At 41.8% G+C, this 21,705-nt stretch overlaps 1 protein-coding gene across 1 annotated transcript in view; it reads right to left on the reverse strand.

The window, feature by feature from the left end:
• Window positions 1-21,705, reverse strand: part of ptpro (protein tyrosine phosphatase receptor type O) — a 38,407-nt gene that overhangs the window by 9,298 nt on the left and 7,404 nt on the right. Inside the window, exons 2-17 of the mRNA XM_085376083.1 lie at window positions 19,194-19,455; window positions 16,918-17,073; window positions 15,841-15,993; window positions 15,024-15,545; window positions 14,784-14,945; window positions 14,435-14,631; window positions 14,189-14,309; window positions 13,883-14,076; window positions 13,686-13,797; window positions 12,890-13,053; window positions 11,332-11,452; window positions 10,092-10,228; window positions 7,297-7,435; window positions 6,611-6,731; window positions 4,935-5,003; window positions 2,579-2,662 (exon numbers count right to left, since the gene is read on the reverse strand). Of these exons, the coding sequence (XP_085232209.1) occupies window positions 2,579-2,662; window positions 4,935-5,003; window positions 6,611-6,731; window positions 7,297-7,435; window positions 10,092-10,228; window positions 11,332-11,452; window positions 12,890-13,053; window positions 13,686-13,797; window positions 13,883-14,076; window positions 14,189-14,309; window positions 14,435-14,631; window positions 14,784-14,945; window positions 15,024-15,545; window positions 15,841-15,993; window positions 16,918-17,073; window positions 19,194-19,455 (2,714 nt within the window). The remainder of the gene's footprint in view (window positions 1-2,578; window positions 2,663-4,934; window positions 5,004-6,610; window positions 6,732-7,296; window positions 7,436-10,091; window positions 10,229-11,331; window positions 11,453-12,889; window positions 13,054-13,685; window positions 13,798-13,882; window positions 14,077-14,188; window positions 14,310-14,434; window positions 14,632-14,783; window positions 14,946-15,023; window positions 15,546-15,840; window positions 15,994-16,917; window positions 17,074-19,193; window positions 19,456-21,705) is intronic.

Genomic DNA, 21,705 nt, shown 5'->3' on the forward strand with positions numbered 1-21,705 from the left:
AGAAAGTAAAACAAACACATTCATCTCATAGATTTAAAAATAACACAAATAACACAGCAGTTTACCTGTACACACAAGCTTGCTTTTCTGTAGGAATATAATCAGATTATAATCAGCTGGCAACCAATTGAGTTGAGGTCCTTATTACAAAGTGATGGATTGTAGACGAATTGCAATTATCAGTGCAGACTGACTCAGACTTCAGTATATTGGCAATCTGTCTGCATTTATACATTATCAAGATCTTATTTGTCAATCTTCTCCAATTTTTTTGAGAGTGATTGCAGTCAGTCCGAGTTGGAATACGACCGTTTCAAGACAGGTTGCTTCCTACCAGGCGACCTGTACAGTCATCTTGTGATTGCCCAGATTAAAGGTGTTACACAGTTAACCTCTGGATTACCCAGGAGGTCAAGGAGGTTGCCATCCTATTTTCACCCTAGTGTGACTGAGCCATTAAGTTTCTCCACAATCATGCATCTTCTGTAATTTTTGCTCTTCATACTTCTGTATCTACATTCAACCATTTAACACAAATTGTGTTAAATTGGGCCAAATTTCCCCCTGAATCACTCATGATGTCCTGAAAGTTCCTTGGTTTACAACCAAGTTTTCAAACATCAAGTGGGAGGAAATCTGGAGACGCTAAAACACAATCCGCTAGTTCATCTTGATCCATCAACATGCACATCACATCTACAATCTATGAGAGAACAGAAATCACAACTGAGTAACAAAGAGACTTCTAAAGAGAAAGTCCACAAAGAGAGAGACAGGGAGCATGCAGACACCAAAGCCGGAGTTAGCATCGAGAGTTCGCTTCATGCTGAAGTACATCCAACATGTTAGTAGAAATACACTCAATGTGACTTTGAAGGTGTAACCACAGACACAGCATTGCAAGACAAAGTTTAACATGTCAGAAATTACATCTGACTACCTATTTATGTCGGGAGTTCCCTGTAGTTTCAAAATGAAGTGTCAAAATGCTAAAGAAAAGTCTGGTGATGTTTTATATATTAAGTTTGATATATTTTGGTTCTTGTCAACAAACAGTCACATGTCCAATCCAACACTGAGTTTTGTCTCCTGCTAGCAACTAACACTAAAGAAAACATTACAAATAAAAATAATTTATAACACAAAAAAACCTAAAGGGTTCCAAAATGGATCCCTGAGGAACACCAGATTTCATATTCACAGAAGCAGAATTGCAAGTGATCTATTTATACATCTAAAGATAATATTTTGTTCTTGTTTTTTTTTCTTTTATTTGACTGTTTTATTTGATATTTATCTACATATAAACATGAATTAGTAAACATGAATAGTAAGAAATCCCAGCTGATTATACTAGATAACTTAAAAATGATCACATTTGTTTTTTGGTTTAGTCCCAAATAAATTGATGAGTTAGAATTTTTGTGTGCATTAAGTGTAACATAATGCTATAAACACACACCCAAAATTGTATTCAAATTTGAGGACTAAAGGCCATGCATAAATAAAACAGTAAATCCCTGGTGACAGAAAAATAGATCTTGGGTGCATTTGTAACATAAACTATGTATTGTGCTGAATTGAGGTAGCGGTTCTTACACAATAAGTACCAAACTGAATATCCTGAAGCTTGGTGGCGACGTGGAGCATGGATTATTGAAGAAACCTGTTACATTTTGGTTTTAATTCACTTTAAACTTGCAAAAGAAGACAATGGCTTTGCAATTAGGCTACTTCATTCAGTCATATTAAATGAGTGTGTCCTGGAAAAACAACACAGGCCTTGAAATGAACCCTTGTGAAAAACTAGATTCACTATCTAATCTAAGTAAATTTGCTAGAATTAGAGAACCATCACAGGACATTTTCAGCCACACCATCCCTATGCAGGCGTGGTATGCAATGAAGGCACTAGTTTCTTAAAAGATAAATGAGTGTATTTTGGCTATAGAAGCATGGATAAAACTCAGGGAGGAGCTCAAGGTGGTTGGATAGGTCTATTAATGTTGTACTTTTAAACAGGACATGGCTATTTGTTTTCTACCAACCACCAAAACAGTCACTGCACTACTTTAACTCTGTGGTTATTATTTTAAACTTGATGAAGTGGTTATTTTAACCCAAACCACAATGTTTCCCTATTGAAATGCACCAAAACACCTATAGCCAATCAGAAGTTATTTCACTGCTACAAAGAAGGATCAAAGCTTTTGACCCAGTAATCTCTCACTTCTCTTGTTTTATGTGGACCATTGTTGACGAATGAAAAGGACTGTTTTGTTGGCAATAGTTTGGTTTTCTTTGTAATTGATATTAAAAAAAAATATTGACCTAAAAATAGAAAATATGAATGATGTAAACCCTGAGGTACATCACACTGACAAATGGATTGTTGTTTTACTCCATACAAAACACCACCAGACTTATTTGTGAACTCTGGATCCAGACGTGATCCGTGACTCCTCACTTTGGTTAATTTTGAGAGTAAAACAGTGTCTCTGATCAATACTGTCGGCTGTGGCTCTGCTTAGACATGCCCCTGAAGTGCAGTGTTTTTGGCCAGCAAGTGCTTACTTACCAAGGATTAATATAAAAAGCCAAAAGATAGTCAGTCCAAAGGCAGGATGGCAGTAGGGTAAGGAAGGCAAAGAGACTTCTTCGCCTGAAGGGGGTTCAAATAAAAACAAGAATAAAAAAAATAAAAAATGAAAAATGAAAAAAAAAAGACACGAGGGGGGTGATAGGTTGGGGACAGAACATGGTGCTCCATTAGTAAAGAGGCACAGAGCGTCAAGAGCTTCACATTAGTGCTGAACACAGAGTTAATGCATCATGCAGCCGCTCAGAGAGTGTCCTGTTGTGTCTCTGGAGGACAACAGGAGTCTGTATGCTGCTGGACGTCAATGGTCACTCTGTTTCTTTTACACAACCCCCCAGCCTGAGTCTGTGACATCACTGCGTCCTCCCTGCCATCCCACAATGCAACCCTCAGCCAGGACCGACACCATGTATAAACAGTTCTCAGTTTGTCACTTGGCAGTGACAGCCACCTTTATGAACCTGATGATCTCATTTACATTTGTGGTGCCTGGGTAATGACCCCACTGATGCCGATACATTTATGAACTCCTCTTTGTCCGTCTGGGTTTTCCTGAGTTTTCTTGATGAAGCTCGGGAGCACAAACATTAAAATTTAAGTCATGTCAAACTTCTACATTTTATTGCCACAGACTTAAATGTCTCTGTAGTATCAAGTAATAAAACTAAGTCTAAAACTAATACTAAAACAACTTACTGGATGAATTATCTTGCTGACTTGTTCATAAAAATGAGAAAACATTTAGCCGGCTAGATACACTGGATAATACACTGTTAGTTTCATTCCAATTTTTATCATTGAAAAATATTTGCATCACCTTCTTGCTAATAAAATTATCTAACCTATGTCATAAAAGTGTAAAACTGTGAGTTTAAAAAATGAATATCCCAGGAAGTGAGCTTTGAGGTACACCATACTGGTTTTACACTGGTTGCTTTGGACTTTTTTCAGGATTTGTTGAAAGCAATCAAAGAATTCACATAAAAATCAGGTTAATTAGAAGGTAAATTACATTAATTACATTAAGACTTATCTTCCTTAAGTTTTTCCCCCCACAAACATGACATTTGACGACCTCCCCTGAGGTGTAGCAAGTTTCTACACTTCAGTGTATATTAATGAAGAGGTGGTTTGATGACAATTACAGTCATTTTTGGGTTTCTCCAAGAGTAGGTCCATTGGAAGAGACCACCTTTGCTAAATTCTGATGCGCAATAAGCAGCCTGACATATGACAGAAACTGCTCAGTTCATATAAGAACTCCTATTAGGCTTTCAAGGCATAAAGAGTTCAATCAGAATTAAACATAACATTGTACAAAACATATGGAGAATTGTTCATCATGATGTGTTTCTTGCTTATACCTTTCATATTTTACAACTATAAATAACCTAACTGTACATCATATTTATATTGTTTTGCTCTATTTTTTATGCTGTTTGTGGTTTTTGTTTTTCTTTAAGTGGTTCCATTGTTATATAACATAAAAAGGGATCATTTAGTTCTTTAAAACTTGATATATTCAGATAAATGCTCTTGAAAGAATTTCCTTTTGGAGCATCAGTGGGGGCATCGCGTTTTCATCACATCCACACTGCTGTGACATCACACAGTGAGTCTGTCCACATGCACATTAAAAGCAAACTGCACCATCACATCAAGAAGAAGACACTCTGATGGAAATGTGCATTTAGTGATGGAAGGTCAAATACAACAGCAGATGGAAGCCAAGGTTCTGCCTTAACTGACCGTCTTTCAGCTGTTATATTAATCACAAATCTCCAAATGTTTGTCAGAAATAACATGTGAGACTGAATCTGATCCATCAGCCACTTCACAGTTTAAAAACAGGCACTTTTTGCCTCTTCTGCTTGATTTTAAAGGAGAAATAAAATTGAATTATCTTTTCTTGTTTTGAACAAATTAACACGACTGACTCAAAAAGCAACATTTTGTCCTTTTAATCTGAGATTAGGGGAAATTCAAAGCTTTCATCATCATCAAACACCCCATTTCAGCTGGTCCAAACAAAGCAGGCAAGGGTGCTGAGCTCTTTGTCGTCGTCATCATCATCATCATGGTCATCGTCACCTCAAGCTGTATAAAGCACCACAGATGAGCTATAATCTGTGCCTATATGTTCAAATCCCTAATCTGCCTCTTCAATCCCCCTTCCGGGCTGCTAATCTGCCTCTGATTGGGTCTTTCGTGGGTGTTTGCACATCCAAACCGAGGTTGTGTGATTACTCAAAATCCAAGCTAAAACAACATCCACCCGTGCGTGAACGCTTAATTTGTGATCTGAAGATGAACAAACACATGACGAAGCTCATACCAGTTATATGGAAGCTTTCCGTCTCTCTCAAACGAGGCGAAGTTGACAAAGGTCTCCGCGCCACACTCTCTGAAACAGAAATTAAAAAGCACATGTGGTGAGAACAGCTCAGTTTGAGGAACTCAGAAATTATAGATGACTTATAAGGAAATGGAGGAAGCTGTGAAGTGAGTATGAAAAGAAAATTTACAGTGAAGTAAAGAATTTATCAAGCCATCGGAAAATAACGACTTTCTTTGCTCAAACATTTTAGAAACATTTTAAAATAAAAATGAAAAAGATAGAATAACTGGAGAGATGATGCAGGGTAAAGTTACGATCATAAGGTAATCATAACTTTGTAACACAGTTTAAACATTTTAACCTCTGCATGTGATTCACTAGTAAAAGTCTGCATGCCGCATTCTGATTGGCTCATGTGAAAAATTTGAAATAATTCTGCTTACTGATGTTTATTAATGCTTTACATTACATTTTTTAACGACTTTGGCCACATAAAATTAAATGTAGAACTATTAATTTATAATTTTATAATGTTAACTTTTGCATTCAATTATTTTGACACATTTAAAAAACACTACTCAATGTTAAAAAGGTTCTAGTGCGTCTGTAGTCTGACCTACATTAAAAAACCTGAATTATAACGTAAGTGTAACGAAAACTGTTGAGTAAAAATTATATGATTTAATTTTAAATTAACGTCAACATTTTTAAATGCACCATTTTAATGTCACAGCATTTATATCCTGCATAAATATGATACAAAAACTCCTGAATTGAATGTGCAAAGTAGAAACTGATTTAAAATGTATTCATTCTAACTTTTGTATTAAATTGATTTTTTTTCATAATTTTTATGTTAAAAAAGTAAATCTTTTATTTTTGTCATACAAGTATTTTTTATTTTCCACATTATATTTGAGATGTAGCATTAAGATACATTCAAAAAAATCAGTATTTTATTTTAGTACAAAAGAGAATACCATTATTCTATAAATCTGTAAAACACACATATTACAGTACACACAGTGTAATACTGTGTAAATATTGCTTCCTCAATAACGTGTAGGTCTATAAAGTGCCTCGTAAACACCGCCCATGCCGCTCAGCCTCCTGACAAGAGGAAGTAGTTTGCGTCCTAACTCGTGCGTGTCATGACTCTAAGAAAAAAAGGTGTTGTGAATTATGAATGCCAGTTAGCTGGGCATTAACGGCTGACCACAGCAGACCACAGCTTGACCGCTTTACAGATTAGTGTACAGCATGCAGACACCCTCTCAGTTATTTCCTCAGAAATTCAGCTGTGAATCACTCTGAAGCTCCAAGATTATTCATGCTCATAAACTCCAATAACTGTGATCCAAATTCCATCATTTCTATTCTAAATGAAGGACTTTACTTTTCTTAAAACTAGAATAAAGTCCATAAACTGATCTCAATGGGCATTTCAAAAACAAGACATTCAGGACGCATGCTTGTTTTGTTTTTTTTGCAGGATCTGCTGCAGAAATGCACACAGAAACTAACCTCATACACTACAACTCATGCACAATAAACTCATACACTGTATCTCAAACACTGTAACTGTCACACAGAGTGAAGCTGTTAAGGCCAAATGAACAACAGATGACTGCGTGACAGCAGAGGGCACTGCTGCTGTGCTGACTTTGAGTTACCTGGTCATCTGCAGGTGTTTCTTGCGCAGCACAAGCAGGAACAGAACGAGCAGGCTGATGAGCAGGATGCTGAGGACAGCCAGAGCCGAGATGGCAGCAACGCTTGGATTCATCTCTTTGGCTGCAGATATACAGACAGACGCACAGACAGACGTTGTTACCTCTCAGCACAGTCCTCTCCGATTTCATCAGTTTTCTCAACACAGAACCCTTCCTGTATGGTACTTTCACATTAAAGTTCTTTTATCAAGCGGGTGGCCTCCAACTGTACTTTGCTACAAAGATATACTATAAAAGATCGACATAGAAATTGTGAGCTTCTTGTTGTGTTGAAAGAGGGGTGGATCTCACAATCCTTACTCACTGGTTAACACCTGTTATGACAAGGTGCTAACCAATGAGCTTGCTGCTCCTCTGTGACTAACGGCACCAAAACGTTTCACTGAGTCGCTGCAAGCAGCTGGAAAGAGTTCACTGAGCTCAGCTCCACAGCACAAATCTTCTTCATGTCACACTCACCCTCAGTGGCTGCAGTTCACTTTACTGCCTGCAGGAGTGACTAAAAACATTTTAAATCTTCAAATTAAAGAGCTGCACTTAGTTCAGTTTTCACTTTTAAGATGTTTCAGGGCTCAAATAAAGACAGTCACTGCCCTCCTACGGTGCAGGTAAATGGTGCCACCTACCAACGGTGCTGACGCTGATGTGTGTGGGTTTGCTGGGCGTGCTGTAGCTGAAGCTGGTAACGGTGCAGTTGTAGCTGGACGATGGTATCAAACCAGAAATGGTGACCACGTGGGAGGTGGAGGTCTGCGGCTCAAGGGCCTGAGGAAGAGGAAGAAGAGGTGAGATTTGTAGTCCAGATAAAGACAAAGGGCTGAGCGGCTGCTGACCCCAGCCTGGTGCTGAGCAGTAAGACTGAATCACTAAAACTGTATTTTTGTTTATGACCACATATTTCACATTTTCCAAAACTCTTTGGTGTTTTGTTGTTGTTACTACTATAACCCTGGTTCCAGTATGTGCTTCACTGCTAAATCTGTCAAGACGTTTAAAAAGAAGAAGCTAAAGAAAATTGTACTGTCTTAATTTTCCCAAATATTTCCATGGTTACGTGGCACTTCCTGTTTCTGCAACTCTAATTTTAAATTTGGTCAAACGAGAGACTTCTCACTGGACAGAAACCACCGAGCAGTGCACTCAAGTTTGAATCATTAACAACAGCCTGAAGCTTTCCTTGCCATTCTACGATCAGACATCTTATTGACCTGCATCTCTGCACACGTGTTGCCAAATTACCCTTGGCAGCACTAGGCCTATCTAAATCCTTTTTGTTAGTCTGCTTTTATCGCCTACCTCTTCATATGGAACCATGGATGTGACCAAGTTTCTGTTCTCAAGGTCCAGACCTCCAACACCAGTTCCTGCTAACCTCCCTGCAGTCATTCGCCTTTATTTTACCTGAAAGCTGGACTCATATCAAAAATGTTCTCTTAGCGAGTCAGCTGCTGTACAAACTCACAGCATCCCACAGATACCACGCAGCACATATATGTGATCCACAGCCATCCACAACGAAAACACGCCTCCTTCACCATGTTCTTCATCATCTGCAGAAAAAACCTGTCTGATGACTCCAAAAGCAGCTGTTTTGGAGCACAGCTGGAAACAGCTGTAAGTTTCCTGCTGTCAGAGGCTTTGGGTTCTAACGTGCAGATGACCCGAGAGGTTGTGGTCAAATCATCCAAATGCATCACAGGCAGAAAATTTTTTTCTCTCTTTTTAAAAGTAAAGTAGGATTTATTTCCAAAATAAAAGATTTATTTCACTTTTAAGCTTTCTAATGAGATTAGCTGCAACTGATCCACATAAACACCAACTCGCACCAGCAAACACAGGTGCTGAGCGGCTCTTTGGGACATCATTTTGCTTTCATGATAAAAAAAAACTTCCGCCTGCAGACGGTAAACCAGCCATTACACTGAAAGGACGTTAAAAAAACAACAAAACACAGTCAGGGATGAAAGCTCGATACGGGAAGAAAACCATGTTTTCTAAACTCTTCTCCTATAGACTTTAAGACTGACAGACGCTCAAAAAATCTGATCAGAAATCAGCTGATTTTTTTCCTTTCAGATGCGAAACAACAGATTTCCCAATTGTTTGCCATTTGTCATTATTTAACTGCTTAAAGGGATATACGCCAGCTGTATAAAAATAATCTTGTTTTACTGTCCCAACAATATCAGGCTGATCGTGCTCTCTCCACCTCAGCTGGTGTGGGTCAAATGCAACCAATCACATCAGAGTCCTCACAGATCTGAGTTTGGTCTCAGACTGAAAGTGAAAAGTTTCAACTGGTTTATGGTGCTGAAGAGCTCGAGTTTTGGACCTCCTATAATTTGACGCTGACTCATCCTTTTATATATAATCTGATTCATTTCGAGACACCATGAAAGCTTTTCAACTCGCTGCAGGACACCCCGACCACAAGACCCAGGCATTTCATGACATGTCATCATGTTTTACTGCAGACTTCAGGCTTTGTGTGAGTTTGTTTTGAGTCAGTCTACTCTCAAGTTTTAAACAGCTAAAATAAAAGAAGGAAACAATCAACCATCTCCCTTAGATGTGAACTCACTCTATTCTGCTTTCAGCTTTGATCACACTTTCAGTTCTTTAATTAAAGCCGGCATCCAGCTCGTTAGCTTGGGAACAAACTAAATTTCAAGCCTGCAGGTAAAAACACGTGTTCAGCATCAGCAGCTCGTTATCTCTGCAAACCTGGTCCCCTGTGTCTGTGTCCGGGTTCATTACTGTGTTCAGGGAGCTTCAGTTTGGGATTATTGATTACTGCATTTTATTATTCTTTGGGTCACATGATCAGAAAACTGTTAATACAGATCCCATGTGGCCAATATGAAACAAATTCACCAGCCTGAGAGAGCCTCAATGAATTTATTCACGCTGATGCTCGAAGAAAACGTCTGCGACTTCTGTCATTCCTCCTCTTTGTTTCTACAGCAATTAAAATCTGATTTGCAAAAATCGAACTTTTTAGTTGTAGCAGCTAAAATGAGGCTTGGAGTTCCCCAGGGATCGATCCTCGGTCCTCACTCGATCTGTCTGGTTTATTTCTCATCAGCATGTCATCTCATCTCATGTTTAACAACTTCCACATTTCTGCGGGATTATCTCAGAAACTTTCAGATCAGCAAAACACAAAAGTAGTTCCTTTATTATTGATTTATCTGCGCATCACATTTTTATTTTCACAATTAACAAAAGTTTGGTTGACTTAATGTCTGAACAACATAGAAAAATCTTTGAAATGAATGAATTTGTATGAGTTAAAACAGAAAACACTTGCAGAGCTGAAACTAACTTGTAATCTCGCTCTTTTGTAATCCTTTCCTAATCGTCTCAGACCTGCAGCTGAGGCAATGAAAGCTGATATAGAGCATGGCTGAAGCACTTTTACCTTGAGCTGCTCCTTGCTGGCTTTGCTGGGTCTGCAGAGGACCTGGTAATAGTCGACCACTCCCTCCTCGGTCCACAGCAGAGTCACGGACGAGTGAGTGGCGTTGACGGCATACAGCGATCTGGGAGGAGCCGGCTCTGCAGGAAACAGCAGTGAAAACCCTTCACGAGAGCTTACAGTACAGGACGAACTGCAGTGGTGAACTGCAGGGCCGAGCCGAGCCGAAGCTTGCTAAAGACCCCGCACTTCCTCTGAGGAGGACTGAAATAGTCTGATACGCTCAGAAGGGGAAGTGGAGAAAATGAAGTTTCATGTTCACTCTGTGAGTCTGACCTCAGACCCACAGCACAGATTAACAAGCAGAGAGGCTGCCGCGCGGCGATCAGCACCGAGACGTCTTTCCCACTTACATCCTTCACGTTTTAAAACTCCTGCAGCCCAGTGTTTCATTTTCTCAATTATCTCTCTACAAACTGACAGAAACAGCAAACACGTTTTATACGTCATCCTATCACAAGGACAGAATTTTTACCCCCATGAAAAAGAAGTGCTGCACAGCTCTTCCAAACATCCTGGTTTTATTTTGGATGCTTACATTGTTGTAATTTGCACACAGGAACTAAAGTATTCCAAAAAAAAAAAAAGCCTGCTCAGTGTCTCACACTCATCTCCTAAATGATCCCAGCCCGTTCTGCTTTGGAGAACCTCTCAGGTTCCTCCAGATCTGCCCCCAGATCGTCCTCAACATACTTCAGTCTGACACGAAGGTGTCTCTTCTGCAGAAGTGGAATTGTTCTCAGTCTGCAGCCTCATTACTCAACATTATAACTTGATAATTTTCTAAATCCACCTCCTGCTTTATGAGCATAACTGATTCTTTTTCTCAGGTCTAAAGTGATTTCTTTGGTTTAATGCGTGATGCTTTCTCAGCAACAGCTCAAACTTTTACTGGAGTTTAATACTGAGTGTAATCCAGAAGCTAACCCTCCCTTTAACTCAATTTTACAGCTCTGAGAATTACAGAGTTAAAGGTCGGCCTTTCAGTGGGGTGAAAATATTGTTCAGTTATAGTGTACTAATATAAATCATTTATGCTTTCTCAAGAAAACTGGGATGATTCTTTTGAAAAAGCACTCTGGGAACTTTGGGGGAGTTAGTCTGTTAGCAGTGAATACCTTTGTATTCTTTGTTTTTCTTAGAGTTATTATATCTTTGTTAATTGCAGTGAATACTCGCTGACCCAGTTTGATGATGTTTGGCGTGGACGTGTTCCTGCTGCGCTCTGTGCATGCCGTCACCGTCAGGTTGTAGATGTCTCCAGGAGGCAGAGGGAGGCTTGCCCGCATCACATTCCGAGTCACCTGACACAGCACCACATGTAAACAACACGTAAACAACATGTAAATAACACTTGAACAGCGTGCACACAGTCAGTCCTGAGTGCCCCCTTCCTCCATCTGATAGGGTCATATTCTGCTCTGCCTCTGTCCCACGCGGAGCTGCTGAAAGATTAACAGTGCAGGTATTTTCCTAAAATATCTTTTTAATCTGCCCTGAATAAAACTAAAAATATCCCTGCAGTAAATCCTCACAGCTGTCTGTGTCTCCGTTTAGTCACTGTGACCGTCTGCTTCCACCACGAACTAACGATTAAATATAAATGATCAGCTCTGAGTGTGGAAGCTTCATTAAACTTCTGCAGACCTGCTGACTCAGTCTTTGTACTCTTATATCTAATTATAATTTTAAATTACATTCAACCTCAAAGACCGAACAGACTGTATATAAAAGATGGACATCACCAATGTGACATTAGCCATTGCTTTGCAAAGCCATGTCCTCTAACCTCCAGCAGAGGCCCCAGCAGTGATGGAGTCCGCAGAAACTCTCAGGTTACATCATTAGGGGTGTGGCCTCTTTGACTGACAGGTGGCTGTAGCTGCCAGCTGTCAGTTAGGCTTACATTTAGCAAACTGGACCTCTGGACTGTGTTTGTGTTGTTGGAGTCTTTTGGAGCATTTTTAATGACATTATCTGACCAATAATAAAGCTGCTGTGAGGTTATTATAGAGACAAACTTTGCTAAACAATGCTAACCAAGTTAGCTAGCATTAGATGATAACTTAGCATTCCACCCTCTTATCCAAACAAAACAAACATTTTAAGAAACAAGAAAACAACGAGCTGGCGCCCAGAATGCTAACAAAACTAATGAATGATGTCATGGTGGCTATGCTCATCTTTTATATACACATTTGACCACATTTGGAAAAGGAAGTGTAATTTTTGGTTTCAGTCCCCGAGGTCAATGCTCATTACTGAGATTTCTATTTCACATAAATTCTTCAAAATAAAGTTACATTTCTCTTGTTTGTTGTGTTTTTGTAAGCTGGTTTAATTGTTTACACATTTATCAGAACTATTAGTAGCAATCTAGTAGAAATGAAGACTGCTTAACATCCTGAATATAGTTGACATCTACACGCCATTTGTATACACTCTCAATTAAACCTCCAACATGGCTTGGGACCCTCAGACACTTGATCACAGAAGCGAGCTCAGGCTACGGTGGTAATTGGACTCGTAGAGCAGCGACGTCTGCAGGTCATTCTCCTGCTGCTAATCAGACCATCGAACCAACCCGAAGGAGAGAGTCAATAACAGCTCCGCTCGACCCTGAAATAATGAGCTGCTGCTGGAGACACACTCATCACCACACAAACGCACAAATACACCTAAAACAGCGAGAACGTGTCTCAGAGTGTCGTGAACACCTAGACAGATGTGTCTGGACTCACGTCAACGGAGTACGTCTTCTCCGGTCCCTTCTTCCCGACAGCGACCACTTGCCAGTGCAGCATCCTTGAGTGCGACAGGTCAATGAAGAGCTCGCCGTATGTCCAGCGGACGTACAGAACGCCATGAGAGTAATCCACAGAGGAGATGTGAGGCGCCTCGGGAGCTGAGAGGAGGAAGAGGAAGGAGACCTGCATCATACGTTTGCAGACACATTAAAGATGTGCCGTCTGGATCTTCACAAGAAATATCAGCAAATAAAAGCCAAAATTTAAAAAAAAAAAAACGTAAGAAACAATAAAAATTTATGCGTTTTGTTCTTCATCTGTGAGCTGCATTATCAGTAAACCCAGAAAAAGATATAAAATAAAAACAAAATGAATTAGATCATTAAAAATATACATTTATTTTATTTATTTCTATTTTTATGCATAAATTTTAAATTGTATATTTATTGTATTATTTCAGGGAGTGACCAAATTGAGTAATATTTAAACAAAATTTAAAAAAAAATTTAAAATGTTGAACACTAAAATGTGTTTTAATTTTGCATGTTTTTATTTCTTAATTTATTTTTTATTTATTTTTAGAGCTGATGGATGAATACAGAAGAATAAAAAATATTCATGAAGAAAAAATGGCTTGAAATTATGTGTCTAAATGTCTCTTTATATAAAAACTAAATAAATCAGTAAAAACAAATTTAAAAGTCTATTTATTCTATTTTTAAGTCTAAGTGTGTTTGCTGGATCCTGGCCCAGCCTCCCTCGCAGCGTCCTTGCAGCGGTGAGGCATTACCTGTGACGAAGCTCACGGTGGAGCTTTCGCAGCAGCTGAGCGGTGGGTCACCCCACGTCACCATGGAAACACGGAAATTATAATACCAGGCAGGCAGCAAGTCAGTCACCCTCTGAGAGGAAATAGAGACAAATACGGTGAGGTGGACGTGGCATGGTGCCATGAAATGTTTCCTGTGACGGAGACAGACTGGTTACCACTGAGGCGATGACGGAGGCGGTGGCGGCGATCTCGTAGTAGGTGGTCCACTCAGAGGCAAGCGTGACGGGGTTGAAGAAGAAGGTCTGCAACACGTATTTCCTGAAGGCAACGTGGTATGGACGCTGCCAGCTGAGGATCACCGCCGTTGGACTCAGGGGGTAAACGGTGAGCTCGCGCACGCCGGTGGGCTCTGACACAGCACACCGACACAGGCGGGATTTAAGAGTGGAACAGGAAGAACAGGAGCAGTGAACAGGAAGTGGAACTGAAAAAGACGCATAAAGTGATAAAGTGACGCTCACCGATATCGATGATGACGGGCTCCGACGGCGGGCTGATCAGGGGTCCATTGGTGTGATAGACGACCACCCGGTATTGAGCACCCGGCGTCAGGTTGGTGATGATGTCACTCGTCGAGTTTTCCTGTGATTATATAGTTAAACACATATATATGTATTAAAATTTTTTTTTATTATTTATTAAAAGACCCCCCCCCTGTGTGAGCTTCAATCTGCGGTGCGCGGCCAGTGATGAGTGCCGTGCCATACCTCGCTGCAGTAGGTGTTCTCCATCCTCTGGCTCAGGCTGGGCTTCAGGCAGGTGGTGGAAACCACTGACACCAGGCTCCCATTGTGGTTCTGCGACGATGGCGCCCAGGAGATGGCAGCGGTGCTCGAGTCCAGCAGCCTGACGCTAACGGCTTGAGGACGCTCTCGCAGGTCCTCCAGCAGCTCGCCGCTGGGACCTGTAACCATTAATAAACCAGCGAAGGAGCAGGTCAACAGGAAGTGGATTACGTTAACAATGACAACACTAGAACAAAGATGCATTTGATTGAATCCATCCTTTATTGCCACACGCTGCTGCATGCGCCATAATCACTTCCTGTACACTTACTGAGGTAGAAGGTGAAGGCAGTGTCGCCACTGCTCTCTCGGGACTCGCAGTCTCCAGACGAGCTCAGTGTGGTCACTTGCACACGGTATATTCCCGGCTCCATTAACTCTGTAAAGAACTCGTGAGTGCTTTCATCCACCGTCGCTGTTTCTGTCGAGTTACCTGAGGAGCAGAGCGAGAGGTTCAGATGCCAACACGGGAACATCTGAGATGTTCTTTATTCAGCTGCTTCCTGCTTACCATCTCTGTAGATGTAGACGTTGAAACCGTCGTAGCTGGTGGGTGGGCGCGGTGGCAGCCAGCGCAGTTCCAAAAGGATTGGCGGAAGCCTGGTGGGCAGGACAGAAGGCTCGGCAGGGAGTGCCATGGCCGAGCCCGGCTCGTTGGAGTCTTCGTACTCGGGCAGCACGCCATTAACGAACTCCTCATCCTTGTCGGCAGGAGATGGCTCCGTCGGATCCAGCCAGTAGCTCGAAGGCTCTGCCTCCTCCGTGCGGCTGTTGTTCACATCAATGGGGGCGCTCACCGTCAACACTTTTGTGGAGTTGAAGGGGGCGTAAGTGACTCCTATTACCTCATCTGAGGTATTCTCCTCGGCCTGGGTCTCCTCCTCCTCCCGCTCCTCCATCAGTGGGACGTCCCGGGCCTGGCGGGGGGATCGCTGCCCACTATCATGTGGGAGCATGTCGGGGAGCTGACCTGGAGCTGCCCTCTGGCTCAAATGGATGATCTTATAGGAGATGTTGAGGGGAGGGTGGGGCACTGGGGGGAGAGAGGGGAGTGAATTATTCTGAGCAGGAAATGGCTAGTCAGCTCGCCAGACGAAGCTCCTCCCGTCTCATCATACATCACTGTTTAAAAAAATGAGGCAGCAGGTCCTCGCTGGAGGCCTCTGAACCGGGCCGCCATGTTCTCCAGACCTGATCACTGTATTTACTAAGGCAACGATTCCTGAAAGTAGAACTTAGAGCTTCATGCAGGAAGGTCTGCCTCAGAGCCAATCTAATCTACTCAGTACAGAGCAAGCACTGGACTCTCACAGTGGGAGGGGCCTCACCTGTCCGATGATGCAGCGGTGTGTGAGTGATGTCACTGTGGGTCACCAGTGCAGTTTGGTACACGGTGGCCTCTGAGATCAGCTGGAAGGTGATGTTTCGGTAACACATCCCCGGTAACCAGTGCTTAAACACTGTCTTCCCCCTGTAGAAATCTACAAACAACAAGCAGAAAGAAACTGTTAGCACAAAAACACTCTCTTTATTCCTGGAGCTGTGTTAACATCTGTCAGCAGTCAGGACATGAACACCAAAGCACTGAGCGACTATGAGTCTGGAGCAGCTGAAATCAGGTCTGGTCTTTCTCACTCACTATGTGTTAATAGACCCCTCAGCACTGAATCATACTTGTTATTAATCTCTGGCTCTCTTCCACAGCATGTCTTTTACACTGTCTTCCTTCTCACTCCCCCAACCGGTCGCAGCTCCCTGAGCCTGGTTCTGTCAGAGGTTTCTTCCTGTTAAAATGGAGTTTTTCCTTCCCACTGTCACCAAAGTGCTTGCTCATAGGGGGTCATATGATTGCTAGGTTTTTCTCTGTGTGTATTATTGTAGGGTCTACCTTACAATATGAAGCGCCTTGAGGCGACTGTTGTTGTGATTCGGTGCTTTATAAATAAATTGAATTGAATTGAAATGGAGTTCCTCGGGGGTCAATCCTGGGTCCTCTTTCCTTTATATTTGCCTCCACTGAAGTGTGTGCAGGTAAACTTGAAATAACTTGGTTCAGCTCAATTTAGTTTTATTTATATATAACACCAAATCACAACATCAGTTGTCTCAAGCCACTTTAAGTGGAATAACGTGCTTTCAGAAATGCTTTCCATTAGAGAAAGGCAAGGGCGCACCAGAGTTCCCCGGAGGATTTCTACCCAATCAGAATCTTCAGTTTGGAAGGGGCCGGGCATTTATTCAGACAGACACATTCTTCTATCGCTACTCACGTGCCTTCACCTCCCAGTGAGACTGTGAACTACAATAACTGTCCTCACATTCAGGCAGAAGGCTCATATTGGTTTACAAAACACTAAATTACACTAAATAGCACCCACTCATACAAACAGAATGAAATGTTCTACCTTTATAGAGCATCGATCGGCGCTCCTGTCCTTCAGTGTAGCTGATGTTGACTCTGCTGAAGACGTTTCTGGTCGGAGGATCGATTTCAAACACCACGCCAGTCTCTGGAGCCTCCTTATAGTCCAATATCTGAGCGCTGCGGACAGGAAGCGGCTCTGAGGAGACAAACGAAACTGAGTCGAACATCACGATCACAGAACTACAGAACAGAGATGTAAGCCCTTTATTTGAACTACATGTCTAATATGCAAAATTTAAAAAATAATAACATTTTCCTAATCCTTGCAACAACAGGTTTTTTTAAGGAGAATTATCCTCATGTTGAGGATAATTCTCCTTCATATACAGGGAGTGCAGAATTATTAGGCAAGTTGTATTTTTGAGGAATAATTTTATTATTGAACAACAACCATGTTCTCAATGAACCCAAAAAACTCATTAATATCAAAGCTGAATGTTTTTGGAAGTAGTTTGTAGTTTGTTTTTAGTTTTAGCTATTTTAGGGGGATATCTGTGTGTGCAGGTGACTATTACTGTGCAGAATTATTAGGCAACTTAACAAAAAACAAATATATACCCATTTCAATTATTTATTTTTACCAGTGACACCAATATAACATCTCCACATTCACAAATATACATTTCTGACATTCAAAAACAAAACAAAAACCAATCAGCGACCAATATAGCCACCTTTCTTTGCAAGGACACTCAAAAGCCTGCCATCCATGGATTCTGTCAGTGTTTTGATCTGTTCACCATCAACATTGCGTGCAGCAGCAACCACAGCCTCCCAGACACTGTTCAGAGAGGTGTACTGTTTTCCCTCCTTGTAAATCTCACATTTGATGATGGACCACAGGTTCTCAATGGGGTTCAGATCAGGTGAACAAGGAGGCCATGTCATTAGTTTTTCTTCTTTTATACCCTTTCTTTCCAGCCACGCTGTGGAGTACTTGGACGCGTGTGATGGAGCATTGTCCTGCATGAAAATCATGTTTTTCTTGAAGGATGCAGACTTCTTCCTGTACCACTGCTTGAAGAAGGTGTCTTCCAGAAACTGGCAGTAGGACTGGGAGTTGAGCTTGACTCCATCCTCAACCCGAAAAGGCCCCACAAGCTCATCTTTGATGATACCAGCCCAAACCAGTACTCCACCTCCACCTTGCTGGCGTCTGAGTCGGACTGGAGCTCTCTGCCCTTTACCAATCCAGCCACGGGCCCATCCATCTGGCCCATCAAGACTCACTCTCATTTCATCAGTCCATAAAACCTTAGAAAAATCAGTCTTGAGATATTTCTTGGCCCAGTCTTGACGTTTCAGCTTGTGTGTCTTGTTCAGTGGTGGTCGTCTTTCAGCCTTTCTTACCTTGGCCATGTCTCTGAGTATTGCACACCTTGTGCTTTTGGGCACTCCAGTGATGTTGCAGCTCTGAAATATGGCCAAACTGGTGGCAAGTGGCATCTTGGCAGCTGCACGCTTGACTTTTCTCAGTTCATGGGCAGTTATTTTGCGCCTTGGTTTTTCCACACGCTTCTTGCGACCCTGTTGACTATTTTGAATGAAACGCTTGATTGTTCGATGATCACGCTTCAGAAGCTTTGCAATTTTGAGACTGCTGCATCTCTCTGCAATATATCTCACTATTTTTGACTTTTCTGAGCCTGTCAAGTCCTTCTTTTGACCCATTTTGCCAAAGGAAAGGATGTTGCCTAATAATTATGCACACCTGATATAGGGTGTTGATGTCATTAGACCACACCCCTTCTCATTACAGAGATGCACATCACCTAATATGCTTAATTGGTAGTAGGCTTTCGAGCCTATACAGCTTGGAGTAAGACAACATGCATGAAGAGGATGATGTGGACAAAATACTCATTTGCCTAATAATTCTGCACTCCCTGTATGCTCCTGTATTACACATAATCAATTAAACAAACCTCAACCACTTTTAAAGCTTAAATCTACAGAATAATCCAGATAAATCAGACTTTTACAGCATTGACTTCTGCAGTCACCGATGATGATCAAGCTAAGAGAATTTGAAGGTAAAAACAGTCTGCTGATTATTTCAGTTGATCGTTTAACTGGTTTTAAAAACATCAGAAAACATCAGAAATGTCCAAAATGACGTTCCAGGTTATTAAAAATGGAAAGCAGTGACTCTCAGGTTTATTCCCTGTAAAGGCCAGCAGCTAAACATGGTGCGATCCTGTAATATCAGAATCAGTGATTTTGAACCCCCAACCCCGTGATTGGAGAGGTTCTTACTCGTGAGCACGGCAACTGTCTTCATGGGGCGGGACCAAGCCTGTCCCCGTCTGAGCAGCAGCCCCACCGTGTAGCAGAGGCCGTGGAAGGAGGCGTTGTACAGCAGAGGCTCGCTGGTGTTTACGAACTGGATCAGGATGGTTCGAGGTTCTCCAGAGATCTGCACCGCATACGCCGTGACGTTCTCCTGCAGGTCTGAGCTATCCAAAGTCGCCACAATCAAACCTTCGTCGTTTACGGTCGCCTGGAACGCCGTCATGCTCTGAAAAAGAAAAATGTGAGCAAACAAAGAGGTTAAAGTTTATTTCAGCTTAGATGAAGCAGCTCCTTTCACTCTGACCCGCTGAGCTCTGGTGAGGCCCAAACGCACTGGATCCTGCCCCTCAACAGGATTCCCAGAATAGGCCAATCAGAAGAAAGTGGGCTCTCGGATAGGGGTTATTAAAGAGACAGCTTTGTTTAGATAAAGAAGGATTATTATTAACTGTGAATAATGCAGAGCAGCTCTGGTGGAGTCCAGGAAGAAACATGGAACAGAACATGATTTATTTCTGAAAGTTAAGAAATCAAAAGTGAAAACAGCTCAAAAGCTGCACAGCCTCTCACACTTGCCAACAGCCAGCCGTCAGTTTTACCCCCTGCAGTCTCAGTGTCCATGAATATGATTTCCCATCATGCTTTGGCCCCAGAGCTCTAAGAATCAGGCCAAAGAGAAAGAGAAGACACAACACTGAGGATGCAGAGAGGGCTCCCATTGGCTGGTGATCAATTAATGACCAATATTAAACACGTTTGACTGGGTGAAGAGGAGCCTCAGACTGAGCATCGGAGTTCCCGTAATCTCGGCCTGTTTTATTCTATTCTCTTCTTTCTGAGCGCAAAGATGATTTGTGTTCTTGTCTCTCCTGTCCTGAGCTGAGCAGGCTGGTCTGCCTTCGTTAAATCTGACATCAGGAGGTCGACTCCCCGCCAAGCACCATCCGTGTGCATAAAGGTCACGCTGCTGATTGAATCACATGATCACAGCACCACACATTTCATTCAGTTACAACCCACTATTTGATACTGGTCACTGATTGGTTCCTGGTCTGAAACAGGAGATGTCAGCTGATTCCACCTTAAAGGAGTTTTTTTTTTCTTCCTGATGATAAAACCATACAGAAGTGTCAAACTAATTCTTGGATTCGTGTGTTTTGGTTCTGTGTATTTATTGTGCCGTCAGTTTCCATGTATCTTATCTAAGAGCGGCTGCGCTCCGGCTGAGGTCGGATCGGTCGGTTAGAGCCTGTGTTTCCTGTTTGTGGATCAGCAGCAGCTCAGTGACACGATTGCCTACAGCAGCTTCATGAAAGCACTGCGACCTGCTGTGACTGCGGAGCAGCAGATTATCCACCCGCACAGAACCTGACCCACATTTCAAACAGTCACGAACGTGTGCTGCACCGAGGCATGATGGAATCTACCCTGACACCGTGAGGACGTTAAATATTCAGCGACAAACAGAGAAAGCGAAGCGGGTTAAATGTTAGTAAATGTAAAGTGTAGCAGGAGCTGACCTACATCCAGGAAGGAAACATTTCTGAACCTTTCAGCTGAGAACAACCATTATCCCAACTCCTCCATGCAGGACACAGGCTCTGGTTTTACTGTCTTTTTAGCGCTGTGCTTAATAAGAATACAGTGTAACCTCAATCTAGACTTTACAGACATTTGGATCGCTGAAAAAAAAAACAAACCCTCAGGTTGAAAACATCAATTGAATTCTATTTAAAGAACACAAAAACACACTGTGTTTTTGTGTATGATCTAAAAATGATAAAACTGTTATCATTCAGTGTTTCACACAAATTCTCTCAAAAAGCCATTAAAGAGATGAGGGAAATGTTCTGTATGATGTATGCAGAATCAAATAAAACTATCAGTTTTATCAAAGAGCCATCTTTGTAATTGCTGTGCCTGATATAAAACTTTTGTATTTTTTTGTATTTTCCTTCAACTGCTGTTAAAACTCTCTGTGAACGACCTCCGCCTACGAAGCTTCACCTCCTCTAACAGCACGCCTCCACATTAGACTGTAGAAGATAAATCTCTCTCTCTCTCTCTATAGAAAGGAGGCAAATAAAAGCTCAGCCTACTCTGGTTTGGCCTTTTAAAATGCCAGGCCGGCACTCTGGCTTAATGACTGCTGTGGTACGGTATTTGGACAGAGCAGGTCCATAAAGATGGGAAGGGAGGTGGGGGAGGAGGTGCTGAGGTCTATTTGTGGAGTTAGATAAAGAAAAAGGAAGAACATAGGTTTGTTTGTGGAAAGGAAACTGACTGTGTGGTGCACCTCATGGCTCGATCCTGGGTCCTCCTCTTTTCTGTACTTACATCAACAGTACATCTAACTGAGCTTTTTCCTGTATGCAGGTGATACTCAACTGTACCTCTTTACTTTCCTGAAGCTGGAAGTCAGGGTATTTGGAGGAAGTTGGATGTTGGATCAAAATGAAATTGTTCTTCTGTCTGT

This window comes from Diplotaxodon limnothrissa, linkage group LG17, assembly GCF_057381915.1.
Source record: "Diplotaxodon limnothrissa isolate DT_005_m linkage group LG17, D_limnothrissa_male_GT1.1, whole genome shotgun sequence".
NCBI lineage: Eukaryota > Metazoa > Chordata > Actinopteri > Cichliformes > Cichlidae > Diplotaxodon > Diplotaxodon limnothrissa.